The sequence below is a fragment of the Colias croceus genome, chromosome 8, assembly GCF_905220415.1.
Source record: "Colias croceus chromosome 8, ilColCroc2.1".
NCBI lineage: Eukaryota > Metazoa > Arthropoda > Insecta > Lepidoptera > Pieridae > Colias > Colias croceus.
Window position 1 is genome coordinate 8,085,622 of NC_059544.1, and position 22,738 is coordinate 8,108,359.

Consider the following 22,738-nt stretch of genomic DNA (forward strand, 5'->3'; position numbering starts at 1 on the left):
GAATAAAATAAAATGGACCATTTTATTTTATTCCATATCTACTACATTCTATGAACATTTTATATTGAAATTGCATATTTCCTTTAGAAGATATTATGAAATGAAGTGACCCGAACGCACATGTAGCCGTAGTAATAAAATCACCACGGCATCCAATTATTGAGTGAGCGTCAGGTGGGTGTTTATATTAATCTCTTTATAAAAAAAATAAAAAATGCTAGTGAAGAACATTTTTTATATACATATTTTTCGTGTACTCGTATTAATATAGAAATATATGATATAAATAGAAATTTACCATATTTTATAGCATTTATATTAAATAGGTAGTAAGTATTTCATTTATGCAAAACATAAAAAAATAATAAAAATACATATGCGTCTGCACACTTGTGTCGCATTATAAACTTTTTATTGAATTGAAGAGCTTTTTGAGGATGGAAATCAAAATACAATTGAGATTGAAATAAATATATTTCGTTTATCACATTCATAACTTTCAAAGTTATCATCACAATACTTTTTTACACAGCCGAGTAAAACTCTTGATAATTATACAAGTACGTACACTATAATAATAATCTTAATCTTATAACTTGGCCCCTTATTTATAAATAAATATTCACAACATTTGTAAAATTCGAGTGTTTAATATAGTTTTTTTTTATTATTTTAGAATTATTTTCACTGAATACTCAAACAATTCTTAAAAATTCAAATAGATATTTTATAGCTTCTATACGCTACTATATTAAGTATCCTTTGAGTATTCGGTTGAAACACAAAATCATTCTTTTAAATTTCCAAACAAATCACATTTTACAATAAATTTTGACTTTGTACGAAAATATTTTTCAATGCATACAGACTATATTAACAATAATTATATTTATCACAGGTCACTCCTAATATTCACAATTTTTGGGATATTGCCGCACTTCACCATTATAATACATGTAGCTTCTTAACTACTGCGATGACCACTCTACAACTTTGCATGAAGTTTAAAGCATAATATAAGCCATTTATTTAATGATCTTAAAAAAATTAAAAATACGCAAAGTTTGTAAAAAATTACAAAGAAAAATATTTTTTATTTTTCTAAGGAATATAAATATAAATTCGAAATATGAGGATAAAAAGTTTATAGTATAATGGGGTATATTATTCAGTCATCAATTTATTTAAAAATAACTTTTTTTGAACAGATAATTACATTCAGTCCCCCATACCTCGCGCTTACTGACATCTTCAAAGACCTGTATTTTGAAAACTAAGATTCTAAATGCAAAAAAATTTCGTGTGCATACCGAGGATATATTATACAGGTGTAACATATTAAAATATAACCGAAATCTGAAACCTGACTCTGAAATCTGTGTCCGCTTCGCGTGAAATGCCCCATATATTAAATAATTCTACTCAAAAGAGCTTATTACAATAAAATTTCAAATTGAATGTCATAACAATACTAAATGATTAACGGATATTGGGAATACCAATAACATTTTACACATAATTTCATTACATACTTAATAGTGTAAATTTTTTATACATATTTTGCAATCCAAACAATTTTTATCACGATTTATCATTATTATGATTGAAATCATTTAAGTCATTAATTTCTAAAAGTATAATGCCAAAAGAGGAAAAATTAGGTACCTATAAATTCGAGTTTCACAATAGGTAATATGAAATTTTATGCGGCAAAGCTATTCGGGTGAGTGGCAAAAGTGTCGCTATTTTTAGTAATGCTAAATTGGTGCTAAATTTTTTGACATTCGTCCTTTTGCTTAAGCACTCTTGAAGGCTTGAGAGCGTGTGATATGGAATTACTAGATTTCCGCCCGCGGCTTCGCCCGCGTTTGCAAAGGAAAACCCGCATAGTTCCCGTTTCCGTGGGATTTCCGGGATAAAAACTATCCTATGTGTTAATCCAAGTTACCCTCTATATGTGTGCTAAATTACATTGTAATCGGTTCATTAGTTTTTACGTGAAAGAGTAACAAACATCCATACATCCATACAAAATTTCGCCTTTATACATTGTATATTAGATTATGTGTGGGAAAGTTATGAAAAACTCAATAGATATGATTAATTTATACTTTTATTAGTATGGTTAGCTTTACTAGTATTATAAAGCTGAAGATATTATGTCGGATTATGTGGTTATTTAAGGAAGTACGAATTGGAAAAATATTTTTGTTTGGGATAGATTCTATCGAAAAAGGCTACATTAGACATAAAAATGATGCTACTACTAATAAGAGCGGAGCAGTAATAGATAGTAATTTTTTTGCTCATATATTTATAAGGTAGCTAATAACATGAACCTATAATCTACATACAAATTATTGTTTAAAATATTTAATTACACGTCAGTAACACCTAGTACCCTCCAATGTCTCCAATCAATATTGTATGACTTTTGCCATTTCACCAAAATAGCTTAGCAGATAATTACATATTACATACATCATCGCAGTTAATTTCAAGTAAAATATATTTTATGAGTTTAAATTAAAGAAAGATATGGCTTGTTATTCCTTGTACATACTCCATACATAAGCATAAATTATTAAAAACGAATATAGGTATCATCTCTATATGCTAAGAATAGGAAAACTACAACAATCTTATAATAGAACTAGACTAGACTTAATTTTAACAAATTTTCAATACATATATCGAAATAGCGATTTGTTTCATTATCTTCTATCGCATTTATTGTTTACTTATTAATAACTTTTAATTTTAAACTAGTACCAAATACTTTTTCAATCATAACACACCTAAAGTTTCCAGAGTGAGAAATAATAAATCACGTTTTAAATGTCACCCTTTCTACTTTCACAAACAAAAACTACTTATTAACTGCAATACTCACTAGAAACAATCATTACCTAACTACAATTTTTCTAAAATTTAGTTTGTACATTTTGCAAGTCAATGTCCTTATTCTTCTTACCTCTAAAGTGTTGTTCTATTTCAGCCAAAGATTTGCCTTTCGTTTCTGGAACCGCGAATAGAACGAAAAAGAAGGAAACTGCGCAGAAACTTGCGTACATCCAGAATGTTCCAGCTGATGTTAACACGTGCTATATTGGAAATTAATTATATTATTTTAAAAAGAGTGTGCTCAGCACACGTGTCAGAAGTGAAACTTCCACCATGACTTACTCCATGACGTGATGGTATTGCCATGACGCGAACTTGAAATTTTACTCTCATCGCGAAGTTTCACTTCAAAAAATCACTTTTATATTATATTCAGTAAAAAGGTATAGATAGGTTATTAGCGCACAGATGGGAGCACGTTGAAATGTGGCTAATTAGCCAGATTATACTTGAGTGTATAGTTGAATCATGCCATCTCACTTTGACGTCTAATCATACGTCTGTATGAATATTGTATAATCAAGAGTATAATGTACTATGTATAAATCGTTTTTGAAGATTAAATGTTGTTTTGGTAACCACTACACCTTTTTAATTATAATATCATCGCTTGTGTGATATTGGAAATGTTAATTATTATTATTTAAAAATACAAACATAAATTATTCCTTGATGAAATTGTATGTTATAATTATTTTATTTGATGGATGATTTACGTGGAGGTATTTATGGAAATTATTTTCAAATAAATTATTAATGTTTACATTACTTTTGAGTGAACATTTGCTGCTTGAGTTTATTTATATCGCATAAAATATTGAAAGCACAGATAAAATAATATTGTTCTAGTAGTAAAGGTAAGTTAGCGAAGCAAGTGTAGGTGATCAGATGATAATCTAACTCGCGAGATTGTAATCTGTCGACAAATTATGATCATTGCAATTTAATAATTTCATATTGATACATTATAATTTACTGAAAACAATGCATTGTATGCATTGCATTGTTTTCGGTAGAATCACAACTTGTTGTTAAATTATAATGTCGCGACTCGCGGGAATCTAACGCGTGAGATGTACTGAGGGTATTTACATATTACACTAACATATACACAAAAAAATAATTATTTCTCACCTCCAAAGCATGGTACGACTTGATAACAGTGAACATAGACAGCAAGTTCACAGCACTCGCCATAGCTGATAACTGCGACCGATAGTGTGTTGGGAACAATTCGCCCAGTAGTAAGAACGGTAACCCGCCGAAACCGAGCGAGAATCCCAGCATGAACACTACGAGACTCACTATTGGTAGATACCTGGGTATAGACAAGTTCCTAATGTAAAATATGTAGGTATAGACAAATTCTCTTCAAGCTAGAAATTGGCTAATGTTATGATTACAAGAGAGTTGCAAGCGATAGTGTGTTGGGAGCAATTCACCCAATTGTAAGAACGGTAACCCGCCGAAACCGAGCGAGAAACCCAGCATGAACACCACTAGACTCACTATTGGCAGATACCTGGGTATAGACAAGTTCCTCATTTAAAATTACGGTTGAAATTTTGCTGGGTATAGACAAATCCAAAGTTAGAAATGCGCTAGTAGGTATTATGTGTATACGAGAGTTGAGAGCAATAGTACGTGGACAACCGAACAAAAACCGAGCGAGAAACCCAACATGATTCATGAACACCACTAGACTCACTATTGGCAGATACCTGGGTATAGACAAGATTAGTTTGAAATTCACTAGTTTTACTATGATTACAAGCGGCGATAGTACTTGGGACTTGGGAACAACTCGCCCAGTAATAGTAACGATTGCACGTCGAAACCGAGCGAGAATCCCAGCATGAATACCACCAGACTCACTGTTGGCAGATGCCTGGGTATAGTCAAATTCCTAATTTGCAATAATGGTAGCTATAGGCAAATTCAAAGTAAGAAATACGCTAGTATTTTGTTTACGGGATAGTGTGTGGGGAACCATTCCCCAAAAGTAGGGGAAAAAGCTAAGCCTAATGACACAGGATGTCATTTATAAAAGAATTTTAACTCGAGCTAAAAATTAATATAAGACTAACCTACTTAACTTACTACAGTTATAAAGTTTTACATAAATATATTATATATCTAAAGAATACACATTCTATATGAAGTAAATAAAATAATATAAACAAAAATTGCGAATAAATAAACATCAAATTTATACAAACATTAATTCTGTTATGTAAATATATTAAAAACTGTCATAGTCACGGAATCTCAAGGATCGTTGACCTCCGTATAAACAAACAAACTCAATGTCTCAGGAACCAAAATTCAAAGAGCACACAAGTGATTGTCACTTCGGTCACTTTACTAAAAATAGTTCAAACATTGCTGGTTTGATGCAGTTTTGGTCGTGAGTTACCGTTTAGTGACATAATGGTCAGGGTTTACGTATTATGACCAGTTTACATAAGTTTTTATAATGGTTTGCAATGTTTATTCACTAAGTAGGTCACAGATGTATCGTTTTCTATTTTTTGTTGATACTTGAAATTTTTGATACTTGAAATTACCTACCGCGCTTTTCTGTTATTAACTGTTATTCACTATTGTACAGAGTTCCTTGAATGCTAAATCTTACATGGACGTCATAAAGACCGACTTACATACAGTTGAAAGCATTATTAGCGGCCTTCTGCCGGCTTTATCTACCAGCATTGTGCTTATTGTGTCAGCTCTAGCCACAGATAAAGTTAGTGACTCTACACTGGTAGAGCTGGCTACTCACCCGAGCCACGACTCGTGCTCGAACTCGAAGTAGAACGCGACTCCCAAAGACACCATAGAGAAGCACATGGTGACGGCGGAGAGCAACAAGAGCGGCCTTCTGCCGGCTCTATCTACCGGCATTGTGCTTATTGTGTCAGCTCTAGCCACAGATAGAGTTATTGACTCTACACTGGTAGAGCTGGCTACTCACCCGAGCCACGACTCGTGCTCGAACTCGAAGTAGAACGCGACTCCCAAAGACACCATAGAGAAGCACATGGTGACGGCGGAGAGCAACAAGAGCGGCCTTCTGCCGGCTCTATCTACCGGCATTGTGCTTATTGTGTCAGCTCTAGCCACAGATAGAGTTATTGACTCTACACTGGTAGAGCTGGCTACTCACCCGAGCCACGACTCGTGCTCCAACTCGAAGTAGAACGCGACTCCCAAAGACACCATAGAGAAGCACATGGTGACGGCGGAGAGCAACAAGAGCGGCCTTCTGCCGGCTCTATCTACCAGCATTGTGCTTATACCGTTGCTGAATAGTTGTACTGCACCCACTATTATGGTGGCTGTCATTGCGTTTAGTTTGCTTCCTGGAAATTAAATAATCAAATGTTAATATTTTATATATAACAAATGTTTAATTTTACTTAAATGAAAAATAATAAGCTATATTAGAACAACATCAAATTCAATTGTATTGTTAATTAAGATGCAAGAATGAAAAAACTAAAATTTTTAGTTTCTCTTCAACCGAATTGTTGAAAAAACCTAATTGGATTTTTTATTAGAATTTTCATCATAGTTTCACTGTCGATTTCAATTCCTGCGAAATTATGAAAAAAATTGCAACATTGATTGCTGGAAGAGATTTTTTATTGACAACTTGAAATACGAGCAAATTTCTATTTTTTGTCCCACAAACCAATAGATATTAATGTTTTGGTAAAAATAGTTTTATATTCTCAAATCATTGGTTACACGGATGAAGTGGTACAATAGGATAATTTGATTGAAGTCAGTGACTGAACTTGAAAGGGGCACTTGATTCGATAATTGCTTTCGTTTTGCCTGCCTCATCTTAAAATTTATTTTAGGAGATGCTATAAAATGATAAAGATATTGTATTCGTATAAAAATGTTGAAATTGTATAGTAGGTAAGTAACAAGATAATATCAGTAACTTAATTAACATTACGCGATTTCTTAAAATAGATAAGGATAAATATTTTGAAAATTTTTCAATAAAAAAGAGCAGAAGTCAAACTTCTTTTGCAAAATTCAAACGTTTCACTTCAAAATGTTGTATTTATAATTCTGTCTAAGTATAATGGACACAAATAATATAAATTTTGTCTCAAAAGGTGTCGCAATAACGAAAAACATCCAGTACATACAGCCTCGTACTACTTTTGACATACCCTAACCAATAAAATTACAACAATAAATTATTATTTACATTTACATGTTTAGATAATAATTTAAACTTACCAGCATTCTGAAAGATCTCAACAGTGAAGAATATAACAGCATCAATACCACTGAACTGTTGGAAGAATAATAATGCAAAACCAACGATCAGTGGCTTTATCACAACTGACGAAAAGAATACTTCCCGTGTGAATAGACTCTTTGGTACCGTTTCTACTGGTTTCCTGAAAACAGTATAAAACCGGTTTTAATACACGTTAAAACACATTTATCATTTACGTCATAAAAAGAAACTTTTTTGCTTTTTTCAAAAGTTACCTAACTAACTGTCCGAACTATACATATACGCAAAATGACAAATTTTCTGACAAATATTTTCAGTAAATATACCTAAGAACCACAATTCTTCATCAGACAGTATATTATCTGTGATCAGACTAAAATAAATCCCAAGCAAATCACATATTATCAGTTTTTCACACATTAAAGACATCTTATGCATCTCGTTTTTACGTAAGAGGACTGATAATATTATTGTACAATAATAGGGTTTACAATATTAGGGGACGGAGTTTCTACTAAACTTCAATAATAAACAATTTGCTATTTCGTACATAAGCGTACCAAACCAAAAATAACAAAAAAACTCACTCTTCAGTATCATCTTTAACAACCGCAACTGCGTGTTTCGATAAATGCAGCCATTTTATAGCATGCTCCTCATCTAATCCCTGAGTTTTGAGCCACACTGGAGATTCTGGTAGCGGGATTAGTATTACGAAAAGGGCAGCTGAAATTCATTATGTTTATGTAAAGTATGATTTTATAGTAAACTCTACTTCAAGTAGAGTCGTTTATTCGTGTTTAAACTCTACATTTGTAGAGTTTTATGGAATAATGGTGAAATTTAGTAGTTAATAACTTTTATTTTTACCTGAAGGAATGACAAACGTACATAAATATTTTAATACAATTAAATAATAGAAAATAATCTATATGCGAAGCTATGAGACGGCAATATACAATTGCCATCGTACATAATTCAAAATAAAAACAAAAAGGAACAATACATTAATTATGCGTTAACACACTATGTAAATAATATTCATAACACTAATTTAATATAGGAATAATATCATTGCGGCGCTAAATAATCACTTCAGTACATATTTACTTAAATTATTATCAATAAAGTGTACATGTACATATTTGCATAAATTGAATTCAAATGTTAGATAATAAAAATGTTAACATGTAAAAGAATATTTGCTAGTATTTTTCAGATTATATCTATTGGTACGTTATTATGATAAAATTTCGAAATTGATTGTAATTAGGTAATCATTATTTATCATACATAATTTTTTATCCATTATCAAAACATATATAATGTCTACATATTTATGCACCTTTTGAGCTATCTTCACGTACGGAATTTGAAGTGTTCTACGTATTGTAAAGTGACAACAAAATCTGTCCATTAGTTTTTTCGTGAAAGAATAACAAACATACATCCAGCCTCTCAAATTTTCGCATTTATACCTAATATGAGTAGGATAGGATATATAAAGCTACATACTTACAACTATTAAAGCTAAATACTTACTACTTACTACATAATACCAAAACAAAAGACTTACCACAAAAAGTAGCCGAAAGGAACGCTAAAGATCTCCAATATAGCCAATTCCCGGCAACATAAGATATAAGTATGCCCATAGACATAGATAATGTTGGTAAGGACCCAAGCCGCCCACGGATCTCTGGGTCACAACACTCACTCACCTGAAATTATATACATGACTATTTTAGATAATAGATGTATATTTAAAAAGAATGTTCCAAATTCAAGTCCGTGGCTGTTATTTTAAATCATTTTTTTTGAGGTATCCACATTTTTTATAAATATTGAAGAATTACAAACGCATAATCCGTGCGGTCAAAAATAAATTTATTGGATTATTTATTTCTTTACGCAATTATAAATCTAAATAGATATTATCATATTCGAAGTATTCATGCTATATCAGATCCTTTATATACCTAGATAAGAAAATTTTCTAAGTTTATTTAAACCTAAATTCATTTTAAAGCAGTTCCGAATAATTCTAGAACTTAAAAAATATTAATTAAATAAAAATATATCTTTATGTGATGCAAATATAGGAAGTTATAAATTATCAGCTATCATTGTTTATCCTCAATTACCTATAAATTATGCAAAACTAAGTATTTTTATTGTAAACTAAATGAATACAAATTACTTTGAAATTCCGCGCTATGCTAATTTGTTCTTCATGACAAACATGATTAACTAACTGCCTTTGCAATGAATGTAATATCAGTGTTTTTTACATTTACAAAAAAAAAGTATTGTTGAATGAATTTGTTTAATGATCGTGACGAAAAAATACGATACTTTATTTAATTACTTCCGCTATTTGAATTGAACCGGGTACACAAAAATAATTGATTGCTTTTTTATTTTTTTTTTAAATTAAAGTGAAAGTGACAATACTTTGAAGAATCTTGTATGAACAAAAATTTCGCCTTCACTAATCGTTTAAAAATGAATTGTGAGTCGTCATTTTCATTTTGTTTTTAATTTTTTACTATCCGTTTAGGTCTACATTTTCATTTAATTTCTATAAGAAAGAAATTATTTTGTGTTTTTTTTTTTGAATAAGCTAATTTTAACAAGCAGTACGATGATAAACTATACGCTTCCAAGGCCTTGACTATTCATATTGGTTAAATATTATCTAAAAAACAATCGTCATGTAAACCAGCTGTCTTAATCTATACAAATTATGAACGCATTTCAACGCACTTTAAACAGACTATATTTTAACATATCTGGCAACCTATGGATTTTACCATTCAAATCTCTTCAAAATATTGTATTAATGGAAACAGATAATTTCCTGTTGTCTTATTTTGCACTAGCTTCCGCCCGCGACTCCGTCCGCGCGGATGGCGGCCTTCGCGTGGATGGTTTATTTCTCCATTTTGAGACCTCTGACAATAACATCTTATAAATATCTATTGGACCCAATTCCCAAATACGGTTAGGCCTATAATAATACGCAATGTGTGTTCGCGGTTCTACGGAACAACGTCTATGGATAAAACTGAAAAATTAAGATTAATTTTTTTCTACGTATTTTTCCAGGATAAAAAGTATCCTATTTTACGCCCAGGATAATAAGGTATAATTATACCAAGTTTCATCGAAATCGAACCGCTAGTTATCACGTGATGCCTTCACATACAGACAGACAGACAGACAGACAAAAATTTTTTTAATCACATATTTGGGTTTGGTATCGATCCAGTAACACCCCCTGGTATTTATTTTTTCAATATTTTCAATGTACAGAATTCACCCTTCTACAGATTTATTATATGTATAGATTAGTCAATTGCTACATGAGGATTATCTGTTGGACATTTATGCAGACATTTTGTATATTTTATTCTTAGATTTTATTCTTATTTTTGTTTTTAACTAGGTATTTAACAAGTTTAAAAATTAACGTTACTATAAAATAAATTGTATGTGGCACACATTCCTAAAATACAGCCCTATTTAATTTGGGTATTATTAATAAATTATAATAAGGATGCCCTAAAAACAAATAAGAGGATTTTTCAAAGTCAAGGCTATAAAACTACAGATTAATTATAAACTCAAAAAATACGCGACAAAAAACCTTTTAAGCTTTTATATGTACATATAAATCATAAAATTCTTTGTTTGTGGTTTAAATTATTATTTTAATCATTCACGCCAAATGTGCCACGATAAAGTGCATGAAATATAAAACTTGTATAAAAAGTACGAGGATACATTATAACAGTTCACACAAAACTAAAATTTCAAAACGAATACTCACATAAACTTGAGCAGGAGCCAACACGAATCCAACACACAGTCCCGAAATAATCCTTCCCAAGAGAACGATAGGGAAGTTAGGCGCGAAGCCCAGTATCAGCCAGCCAGCAGCCCATAATGGCGCAGCGAGTTGTAAAGTACGACGTCTTCCAGCACGCTGCATTAGAGGTCCAGAACACATGCTACCTAGAAACGCTCCTAATGGTGGGATTGCACCTAGGAGAAATTAATGGCAAAAATTTGAACAAAACTGGATAACTAATGGAGAAGTATTCGGCCTGTAGTCTATAAAGATGCAGCGAGCTGTAAGGTTCGACGTCTACCAGCACGCTGCATTAGAGGTCCAGAACACATGCTACCTAGAAATGCTCCTAACGGTGGGATCGCACCTGAAGAAAAGTAATGGAAACATTTTGAATAATGCTACAAAATGAAGTAAGTCCCGAATCCTTCCCAAGAGTACAATGGGGAAGTTAAGGTGCAAAGCCCAGTATCAGTATCAAGCAGCAGCCATAAGGGGTGTAGCGAATTGTAAGATTGCCCGTCTTCCAGCTCGTTGCAACTATTTAGAATATAGCACAATACCAATAGGAAAGTTAGGCTCAAAACCTAATATTAGCCGATTACTATCCATATAGAAAATAATAAATAAACATATTATTATTTCCTCTGATTTGCCACCTTTACACTAATAATTATCGTAATTATATCATGTCAGCGGTTTTAAGGAAATTGTTATAACCAGATAATATGTATATTATTATGGTTAGTTAACTTCAAATTGCTGGTATGTAACGTAATTGAGATTCGTCTCATAGTTAGTTATGCTATTCAAACAAACATACTTATGTTATTTTCTATATAAGAAATACATTCTGATGTTAGTTACTCATGTTTTTTTTTCATATATCCGTGGCCGTGGGAGTTTTATGTCGTCAATTGGGTTTTTTACAAACAGCTTTTCCCTGAGAAGCCGTTTTTGACCCAGGCATAAAAAATTCATGTTAATCTGCTTTATGTTAATCTATACTCAGAAAAGAAGCTTTCTATTGATAAAACAATTAATTGAACCGGTCGAGTAGTTTTAGGCTGAACTGTAAGAAATAAACAACAATCTTTCCTATATAATTAATATAAACTAAAAAACGACGTGTGGCACTCGGGAACCGCCGCGGCCGCGGTAAAGCTATTGCATGCTATGCCTTCAAGTCACACCTCCGCCCGTCGGAGTGGGGAGCGTGAGGTTTTTTCGTTACGGAATTTCTCGATTCGGTCCCCGCGCTCAAGGCCCGCGATAGAAGCTATGCAATAGTTTAAAAAATAATAACGTACCTATCCATGACTTTTGCTCACTGTGCTGTATGAGCTCTGGATCATTCGCCTCTATAGATGGAATGGCAGAGGCTGAATACCCCCGCACCAAACCAATGATGAGAAACGCCAATGATGCTCCGAAAGTCAACCATAACTGCAATAATAGATATGATATACAATAACATATTTCAATTTCACTGTACATAATAGATAAGTATTAAGTAATAAGTATTTATTGCAATTGTAAAGTTATGCTACTACTAGAAATTGCAAATTGATTAGTTTTAATTCGAATTACAACTTCATACACTAGAAATATTGTTTATTATATAATATAATAAAATATTGTTTATTATACGAGAAATATTGTTTAATCACAATAAATGAATGCATTATTAAAAGCTTTAGATACAATAAATGTAATTATTAAGTGCTATCTCCGACTTATGAATTCCAATATCTACCCAGGTTATCTATTCTCAGATAAATAATTGTATAGAAACGGTACAACAAGAATTTTCATTATGGTCTTCTTTATTTTATTATAAGTGTAATTACTTACTCTAATATTAAGTGTCCTGTACATAATAAGAATTAAAAACAAATTATGACATTCTAAAAATATAAATACGTAGGTACTTAAATATTTGTGCTAACTGCAGCCTCAATTTAGGGTTAACGTCGTAATAAATAAATAAAATAAATAAAATTAACGTCCAAATTTTAGGAAATCACGATGAGACTTATCTAATCTTTAGAACTCATCAAAACTCTATAAAGGCTATAAATTGATGACTTTTTTATCGCATTGAATCATGTGATTGACAAAATCACAAACAATACTTGATCATCAGGATGAATATTTAAGATAAATTCAACCTTGTAACACATAGAGATAGCTGATAGAGATTCACATGAGGTCGAAATATATACCATGAACTTTATAAAAACTGATGATGACATAAATGTATTAAATCAATATAAATAAAATTGGACATAGGATTTAAATGGCATTTTCCACTTCCCGTCTACAGACAAATGGAAATTTATAGGAGAGTAGTTTTGCGTCAGTGAATTATAACAATTGTTCGCTTGACGACCTGATTGATGTAACGGTTTAGCACCTAAGGTCATACCCATCTAGCTGCTAACATCTTTATAGCACAGGATACGTCCTCAATCTGGCTCGGTAACATATGCATAACGCAGACTCACGTAGCGGCATATTATATGGCTCAAATAGTGTAACAATCAATCGCTGATCTGCGAGAATGCTGTGGTCACCAAGGCAACAGTGAAAATTATTAAAAATGAAAATGACTTATATTTATTTAAGTAGTTTAGAAGTTTAACTTGCGTTGCTACTTATGTTTTGGTTTATTAATGTAGTTTAAGATGTAACTGATTTGGATTACTGTGCAAAAAAGGTCACGAATTCTACGTTAGAATTACTCAATGAAACGTGTTATTACTTATTAGTAACCTTTCCATAATATCAACTTATTTAAATATTTCTTTTTTTAGATACGTAAATAGATGTTTCGACCTGAATACGAATGTTATATAAATGATAATATCGAGAAGAATACGTAAGTGATATAAAAAATTGTGACCTTTATAAATACCTGTATTGTTATTTTCCGCATATAAATTGGTCAAAGAAAAATATTTTTGTAACATAATATACGAATTGTGTGAATTGTTTAAAAAAATAAAACATTATATATTAAGGACCATTAGTCCATTTTTTTATTACATGCGTGATGGACCTATTACAATAATTCCAATGAGGCCTTTTATCTTGACGAAGTATCTTCAGTATCTTCATATTTTGTATTATGGTATTTAGCAGCTGGTAAAAGATTAAGATTTTTTTTATTTGAATAGATCACTAAAAAATACAATATTTACTTAGATAAATTCGTTTCATCCTTAGTTTTCATCAATAAATTCGTTAATTTTTACCAGTTTTGTATTTAAGTTTTAATTTTTTTATAATTTTGATCTTCTTAAAGCATTTGTCTTAGGATACCTATATCCGGTTTTTAAAATTATAGTTATCACTTATCACAATCCAAACTAAGCAATTGTTTATCAATTTTCATTGCTAACGGGAAGTAAATCGAATCAAGTTCCTTTCGATGCAACCGCTTAACATATCGAGAAATAAATACACTTCCTTAAATAAAAATAGAACATAAACAAAAGTGCTAGAAATAATTAATATAAATAATTAGGTACTGTCATCTCGTTGATTTTGATATTTTTGGTTTAATGACATTCAAATGCTTTATAAATATAAATTTATAAAGAACTAGCGGTCCGCCCCGGCTTCGCCCGTGGTACATATTCACGTTTTCTCTACATAAGAACCATCCTCGAACTTCAAGGAATATTATAAAAAAAGAATTAACGAAATCGGTTAAGCCGTTCTCAAGTTATGCGCTTACCAACACATTTTGGGATTCATTTTTGTATTATAAGATAAGATAGAAAAATTCGATCACGAGGCGGACAACCGCGGCGGCCGGCAGGACTCGAAAAAGGATACGGGTTCGAGTCCCGCCTCGTGATCGATTTTTTTCTATTCTATACAAATTTATACTTTCTTCTCGGTAAAATTTAAATATTAAATTAATAAGAAATATCGGAATTTTAGTGATGTTGATGAAAAAGCTATTTATGTACACCCTTTGATGCATTTTATCCGGAAATTTATTTTAAATAACCCTCAAGCGCACTAATTAGTAATTACCTATGTATTAGTGTATAATTAGTTATTGTATTATAATTTTTATCATGGTACGATGCAAGTATATACTTAACAAAAAGGAGTAAAGAAACAAAAAATGCCATGAAATATTATTATAATTTATAATTGGTATAGTTTTTTATTACATTTCAATTAAGTTTTTATATACACATACACACACACACTGACACAGAGATTTAATTAAATTCTTTCTTTTCTTTTATGTTTTTGCATTGTATTAATTCATATTATTTTATTTCTGTTTCTGAAGAGCGGAACCTCCTGACACAAGCATTTTATAATTTATTTGCTTACTAGGAGTGTTTCGATCACAAATTAGGTCTAATGTAAAAGAAAGAAAGAAATAATTTTAATTTAATTTGAATAACATTTAGTTCGAACTTTACGTTCTATTACATATTATTTATTGAAACAGCAAACAATTATTATACCTATTTATAGAAATTAATTCAAATTGTTATTACGCTTAGTCACATTTGTTTGTAAACAATTAAAGTGAAACCGATATAAATACGAAAGTAATTTGGTTAAATGAAAAATATTAAAAGACGAAATATATTTTACACATACGTATTTCGAAACATTATTTTGGTATTCGCGAATTTTCCTTCTAAACTATTTAAGTAAGTACCTAAGTTTAGAAATAGAAATAAAAATGGTTAAAAATCAACACATCACCCACCTGTTTTAGGAACGCGGTTGAAATTTTAGTCATGTTGATACAGGAATATTTTGAGAAGAACCGATAACAATCGCTATTGAATTTTCAGCGGTCGCTTTCCTCGCAATGAAAACTCATCGGCAAGACGCAGAGTTTTCGCGATGCGGATATTGTCGCGAAACAAGACCGCTGCGCCTAAGTCCTGGTGGCTGACTGCACCCATCGAGGCTTCCGCCATCTACTTTTGTGATTAGTGATTACAATCGAAAATCTGCGTTTGCATGGACATCAGCCATCATGTGATATACTATCCACTAATGCAGTAAATAATCCATGTAATTTGACTGGGAAAACAAAAAACACAATTGATTGTTTTTCACTTTGAAATTGCTTTATTGTCTATTCTGAATAAAGGTGTTACCTACTATTGTTATCTACCTATAATAATATAAACTCGTATAATATGTACATATTAGTTAAGTAGTTAATTTTTAATTACAGAGCTGTAAACCAGTTTCACTCTAATAAATAGAATTTAAATTAGCCCATAATAGTTAGCACTTAAATACGAAGAGCTAGTATTAAAATTTTGTGTATTCGCACCTGTGGTTTCACTTATTCGTTAACCTATTGACTATTCCATTCAGATTTCACCCTCCAGTAGCGAATCAACATATCGCGATAACTCAGAAATTAAAAAAAAAGTAAGAGAGAATATTAAGTGTCCTGTACATAATAAGAATTAAAAACAAATTATGACATTCTAAAAATATAAATACGTAGGTACTTAAATATTTGTGCTAACTGCAGCCTCAATTTAGGGTTAACGTCGTAATAAATAAATAAAATAAATAAAATTAACGTCCAAATTTTAGGAAATCACGATGAGACTTATCTAATCTTTAGAACTCATCAAAACTCTATAAAGGCTATAAATTGATGACTTTTTTATCGCATTGAATCATGTGATTGACAAAATCACAAACAATACTTGATCATCAGGATGAATATTTAAGATAAATTCAACCTTGTAACACATAGAGATAGCTGATAGAGATTCACATGAGGTCGAAATATATACCATGAACTTTATAAAAACTGATGATGACATAAATGTATTAAATCAATATAAATAAAATTGGACATAGGATTTAAATGGCATTTTCCACTTCCCGTCTACAGACAAATGGAAATTTATAGGAGAGTAGTTTTGCGTCAGTGAATTATAACAATTGTTCGCTTGACGACCTGATTGATGTAACGGTTTAGCACCTAAGGTCATACCCATCTAGCTGCTAACATCTTTATAGCACAGGATACGTCCTCAATCTGGCTCGGTAACATATGCATAACGCAGACTCACGTAGCGGCATATTATATGGCTCAAATAGTGTAACAATCAATCGCTGATCTGCGAGAATGCTGTGGTCACCAAGGCAACAGTGAAAATTATTAAAAATGAAAATGACTTATATTTATTTAAGTAGTTTAGAAGTTTAACTTGCGTTGCTACTTATGTTTTGGTTTATTAATGTAGTTTAAGATGTAACTGATTTGGATTACTGTGCAAAAAAGGTCACGAATTCTACGTTAGAATTACTCAATGAAACGTGTTATTACTTATTAGTAACCTTTCCATAATATCAACTTATTTAAATATTTCTTTTTTTAGATACGTAAATAGATGTTTCGACCTGAATACGAATGTTATATAAATGATAATATCGAGAAGAATACGTAAGTGATATAAAAAATTGTGACCTTTATAAATACCTGTATTGTTATTTTCCGCATATAAATTGGTCAAAGAAAAATATTTTTGTAACATAATATACGAATTGTGTGAATTGTTTAAAAAAATAAAACATTATATATTAAGGACCATTAGTCCATTTTTTTATTACATGCGTGATGGACCTATTACAATAATTCCAATGAGGCCTTTTATCTTGACGAAGTATCTTCAGTATCTTCATATTTTGTATTATGGTATTTAGCAGCTGGTAAAAGATTAAGATTTTTTTTATTTGAATAGATCACTAAAAAATACAATATTTACTTAGATAAATTCGTTTCATCCTTAGTTTTCATCAATAAATTCGTTAATTTTTACCAGTTTTGTATTTAAGTTTTAATTTTTTTATAATTTTGATCTTCTTAAAGCATTTGTCTTAGGATACCTATATCCGGTTTTTAAAATTATAGTTATCACTTATCACAATCCAAACTAAGCAATTGTTTATCAATTTTCATTGCTAACGGGAAGTAAATCGAATCAAGTTCCTTTCGATGCAACCGCTTAACATATCGAGAAATAAATACACTTCCTTAAATAAAAATAGAACATAAACAAAAGTGCTAGAAATAATTAATATAAATAATTAGGTACTGTCATCTCGTTGATTTTGATATTTTTGGTTTAATGACATTCAAATGCTTTATAAATATAAATTTATAAAGAACTAGCGGTCCGCCCCGGCTTCGCCCGTGGTACATATTCACGTTTTCTCTACATAAGAACCATCCTCGAACTTCAAGGAATATTATAAAAAAAGAATTAACGAAATCGGTTAAGCCGTTCTCAAGTTATGCGCTTACCAACACATTTTGGGATTCATTTTTGTATTATAAGATAAGATAGAAAAATTCGATCACGAGGCGGACAACCGCGGCGGCCGGCAGGACTCGAAAAAGGATACGGGTTCGAGTCCCGCCTCGTGATCGATTTTTTTCTATTCTATACAAATTTATACTTTCTTCTCGGTAAAATTTAAATATTAAATTAATAAGAAATATCGGAATTTTAGTGATGTTGATGAAAAAGCTATTTATGTACACCCTTTGATGCATTTTATCCGGAAATTTATTTTAAATAACCCTCAAGCGCACTAATTAGTAATTACCTATGTATTAGTGTATAATTAGTTATTGTATTATAATTTTTATCATGGTACGATGCAAGTATATACTTAACAAAAAGGAGTAAAGAAACAAAAAATGCCATGAAATATTATTATAATTTATAATTGGTATAGTTTTTTATTACATTTCAATTAAGTTTTTATATACACATACACACACACACTGACACAGAGATTTAATTAAATTCTTTCTTTTCTTTTATGTTTTTGCATTGTATTAATTCATATTATTTTATTTCTGTTTCTGAAGAGCGGAACCTCCTGACACAAGCATTTTATAATTTATTTGCTTACTAGGAGTGTTTCGATCACAAATTAGGTCTAATGTAAAAGAAAGAAAGAAATAATTTTAATTTAATTTGAATAACATTTAGTTCGAACTTTACGTTCTATTACATATTATTTATTGAAACAGCAAACAATTATTATACCTATTTATAGAAATTAATTCAAATTGTTATTACGCTTAGTCACATTTGTTTGTAAACAATTAAAGTGAAACCGATATAAATACGAAAGTAATTTGGTTAAATGAAAAATATTAAAAGACGAAATATATTTTACACATACGTATTTCGAAACATTATTTTGGTATTCGCGAATTTTCCTTCTAAACTATTTAAGTAAGTACCTAAGTTTAGAAATAGAAATAAAAATGGTTAAAAATCAACACATCACCCACCTGTTTTAGGAACGCGGTTGAAATTTTAGTCATGTTGATACAGGAATATTTTGAGAAGAACCGATAACAATCGCTATTGAATTTTCAGCGGTCGCTTTCCTCGCAATGAAAACTCATCGGCAAGACGCAGAGTTTTCGCGATGCGGATATTGTCGCGAAACAAGACCGCTGCGCCTAAGTCCTGGTGGCTGACTGCACCCATCGAGGCTTCCGCCATCTACTTTTGTGATTAGTGATTACAATCGAAAATCTGCGTTTGCATGGACATCAGCCATCATGTGATATACTATCCACTAATGCAGTAAATAATCCATGTAATTTGACTGGGAAAACAAAAAACACAATTGATTGTTTTTCACTTTGAAATTGCTTTATTGTCTATTCTGAATAAAGGTGTTACCTACTATTGTTATCTACCTATAATAATATAAACTCGTATAATATGTACATATTAGTTAAGTAGTTAATTTTTAATTACAGAGCTGTAAACCAGTTTCACTCTAATAAATAGAATTTAAATTAGCCCATAATAGTTAGCACTTAAATACGAAGAGCTAGTATTAAAATTTTGTGTATTCGCACCTGTGGTTTCACTTATTCGTTAACCTATTGACTATTCCATTCAGATTTCACCCTCCAGTAGCGAATCAACATATCGCGATAACTCAGAAATTAAAAAAAAAGTAAGAGACACGTTTTGTTGATTTTTTTAATTCTACAATTTTTGTGCAAGCTTTGATAAAACTTACCGTTTAAAAAATACCTCAAACTTTGCTCCCTATCATTTATGGTTATCATCAAATGTCTATTTGGATCGGACTATTTAATTGACTACATTAATTAGGTATTTTTTGTGATATAAGTACTTATTCTCTTTGGTCTGATTTATTTATTTCCAAAAAAAAAACAAAAAATTGAAAGTCAGTTGAAATATACTCAACATGTACGTAACTATTGAATGAAACCTTGAATGAAACTAACGAGTAGTTGTTTTTTTCTCTATACTCAATGAATACATGATACAATTCGGAAATAAAATTTTCATTATTTTTTAACGTAACAGGAAATTAAAAACGTTCATACGTATAAAAAAACTAGTTTTACTTGTAGACAATGCTCTCATTATTTGCGAGATAATAATTTTGGGCCAATTATATTAAATCAAATTTTCAAGTTCATTGTCTAAACTTTGTTATAATTAAAGAATAAACCTTTTTAAACAAAATATTGTTAACCTAGTTTATATAAAATATAATAATGTAAGAAAGTAGCTGCACTATTATACTGAACAATAATAAAATTAATTTGAATGAAATTGACATTGGGTGACCAATGACTATAGTGAATAGTCGCGAATATAAATTACATGTTTCCTTGTATCAAAAATGCGTTGTATATTTTATTAAATACGCAAATTTTACAATGTGACTTTATCCTCATAGATACAACTTTTTTAGTTTAGGACAAAAAATAATTTATGTAAAATCGTCCAAATCCGTTAACAATTAGACGTAGTTAAATGTAGTTTTGATTTTCCTGAGATGCCAGAGCTGAGGCACAGAATACATAATAGTAGCTAAACGCTACAGAACGGACACTCTCCGCCTCCCGCCAAAGAAGAATGGCAAACTCCCATAGGACTCTGGGCCTGATCGTTACAATGATGATTTATGGGTGATTAAATAGATAAAAATATACAGACTCTATGAATATAATAATTATAGATCTTTTCTATGGGATAGCAGAGATATTGGGATATTGATTAAGATCAATTTTGAATATAACGTTACTAAGGCCCTTCTGCCATTAGGTAAGTACGATACTTCTAGAATACGATACTCGCGTAGAATACTACTTAGATATTTGCTGGCTACCCGATGCTCGCATATTATGCGACTGAAAAATGACTAAATTCAACATTATTGTGCCTCGTTTTTGTGGACCGACGTTATAATAATAATAATTCATTTATTTATTGCAACAACAGTTACGTTGTTGTTGTTAACGTCGTTATGTCGAGCAATCAGCAATTCCAGTGACGAAGAAGCTCTTGCAGTTTTTCTTTTTTATAGAAATAGAAGACGCCAACGTAAGAGTAAGAAGTACTGGATTCATCCATATATTGAAAGAAACATAAATTGTAGAGTTTTTGTAGCCGAACGAGAACTACAACATGATGATTAGATATTTTTATCTTTCTAACGAAAAGATACGCGCGAGAGTCGAGACGCGATGCAAAAGCGACCGACACGGTGAGTAGTGCTATACTAGTCGCGGACGTGTAGGATACCAGTAGCGTAGTGTGCGAGCCTACATAAAAATGTATGTGAGATACTCCGCGGCGACTAGTCTCCGAGACTTGCAGGATACTTGAATCGCCTATGCGTATCGTAATGGGAGAAGGGCCTAAAACTTCACTCAAATGTCAAACAACAAACATAAACAAATCACTCATCACTGACACAATTATGATTAATAATTTGACATTTTATTAATGGCCAGCTACCTAAATAAAAATGTTATAATTATTATTGATTAAGTAAAACATGTTTTTATTTTATAGAATGATCTAAATAAATTAAGATATGTGTTAAAAATAAGTTAAGTTTTGCTTCTGATTTATAAAGCATTTGAATTCAATAAAATTAAAAATAAAATATAGACATTCATTCGTATTAATCGATATATTCGACTTTTTTACTCCTGACAACACTGACAATCTCTGCTTGATAAGACCGGTAGTCATAGAAATCTAAATAACAATGCCGGTAGTCAACCGGTAGTGAACACATTATCTTTTTTTTCAAAGATTTGTTTTCCCATAGAATCAGAAGTAAATATTTTACCAAGAATTACTAAAAATAACATAATGAATTTTAAATATATTATGATTTCTGTAACAGTTAGGCCCAGTTTCGCCATTCTCCTTTAAACACTTACCTCACCCCGCACGATCAGACATAAAATGGTCCATATTTTTCTACAGGGACGATACGCAACGAAGATTGACAACATTAATCAAATTGACTTAAAGTAATTTTATTATTTTGGATTTGTGATTATCGTTTTTCGTAGAAAATGGTTAGATATTGTGCTGTTTACGGATGTATTTCATCAGAAAAACGCGAATTTTTTTTTACGCTAGTCAAAAATGTGCCAACCATAAAGCGTTAACACACACATTTGCAGTCTCTACAGTGTGACTGTCAAAACGATAATTTTGTATGGAGTGTCCGGGGTGTGGCTGAGGCTCTGTCCAAGAAAAGACGGCAAAAAATGTAATAACCTTAGTTTTAGATTATTTTGCTTTCACAATCTTAAGAAACAAAATATTTTCAAGTACTGTTATAATTCAAATGTTTATGTTTTAACTGTCTTTATGATAAAA

The 22,738-nt window shown here is 31.1% G+C and overlaps 1 protein-coding gene across 1 annotated transcript; it reads right to left on the bottom strand.

Annotated features, from left to right (window-relative positions):
* Window positions 1-490: 490 nt before the first annotated feature.
* LOC123693900 (facilitated trehalose transporter Tret1-like) lies at window positions 491-15,951 on the bottom strand. Its single transcript, XM_045639168.1, has 9 exons — window positions 15,769-15,951; window positions 12,332-12,467; window positions 11,001-11,215; window positions 8,745-8,889; window positions 7,756-7,894; window positions 7,165-7,328; window positions 6,071-6,266; window positions 4,039-4,222; window positions 491-3,104 (listed from the first exon to the last, which is right to left on the bottom strand). The coding sequence occupies exons 1-9, from the start codon at window positions 15,799-15,801 to the stop codon at window positions 2,925-2,927; spliced, it is 1,392 nt and encodes a 463-aa protein (XP_045495124.1). The 5' UTR covers window positions 15,802-15,951; the 3' UTR covers window positions 491-2,924.
* Window positions 15,952-22,738: the final 6,787 nt, after the last annotated feature.

What these genes read in the sequence shown, in the direction of transcription:
- LOC123693900 (XM_045639168.1), bottom strand. Translation starts at nt 15,801, where the DNA reads ATGACTAAAATTTCAACCGCGTTCCTAAAACAG. An exon ending in TGAGCAAAAGTCATGGATAG is followed by an intron (nt 11,216 to 12,331) that starts GTACGTTATTAT and finishes AATTTCTCCTAG; the next exon opens with GTGCAATCCCACCATTAGGA. An exon ending in TGAGATCTTTCAGAATGCTG is followed by an intron (nt 6,267 to 7,164) that starts GTAAGTTTAAAT and finishes TTTAATTTCCAG; the next exon opens with GAAGCAAACTAAACGCAATG.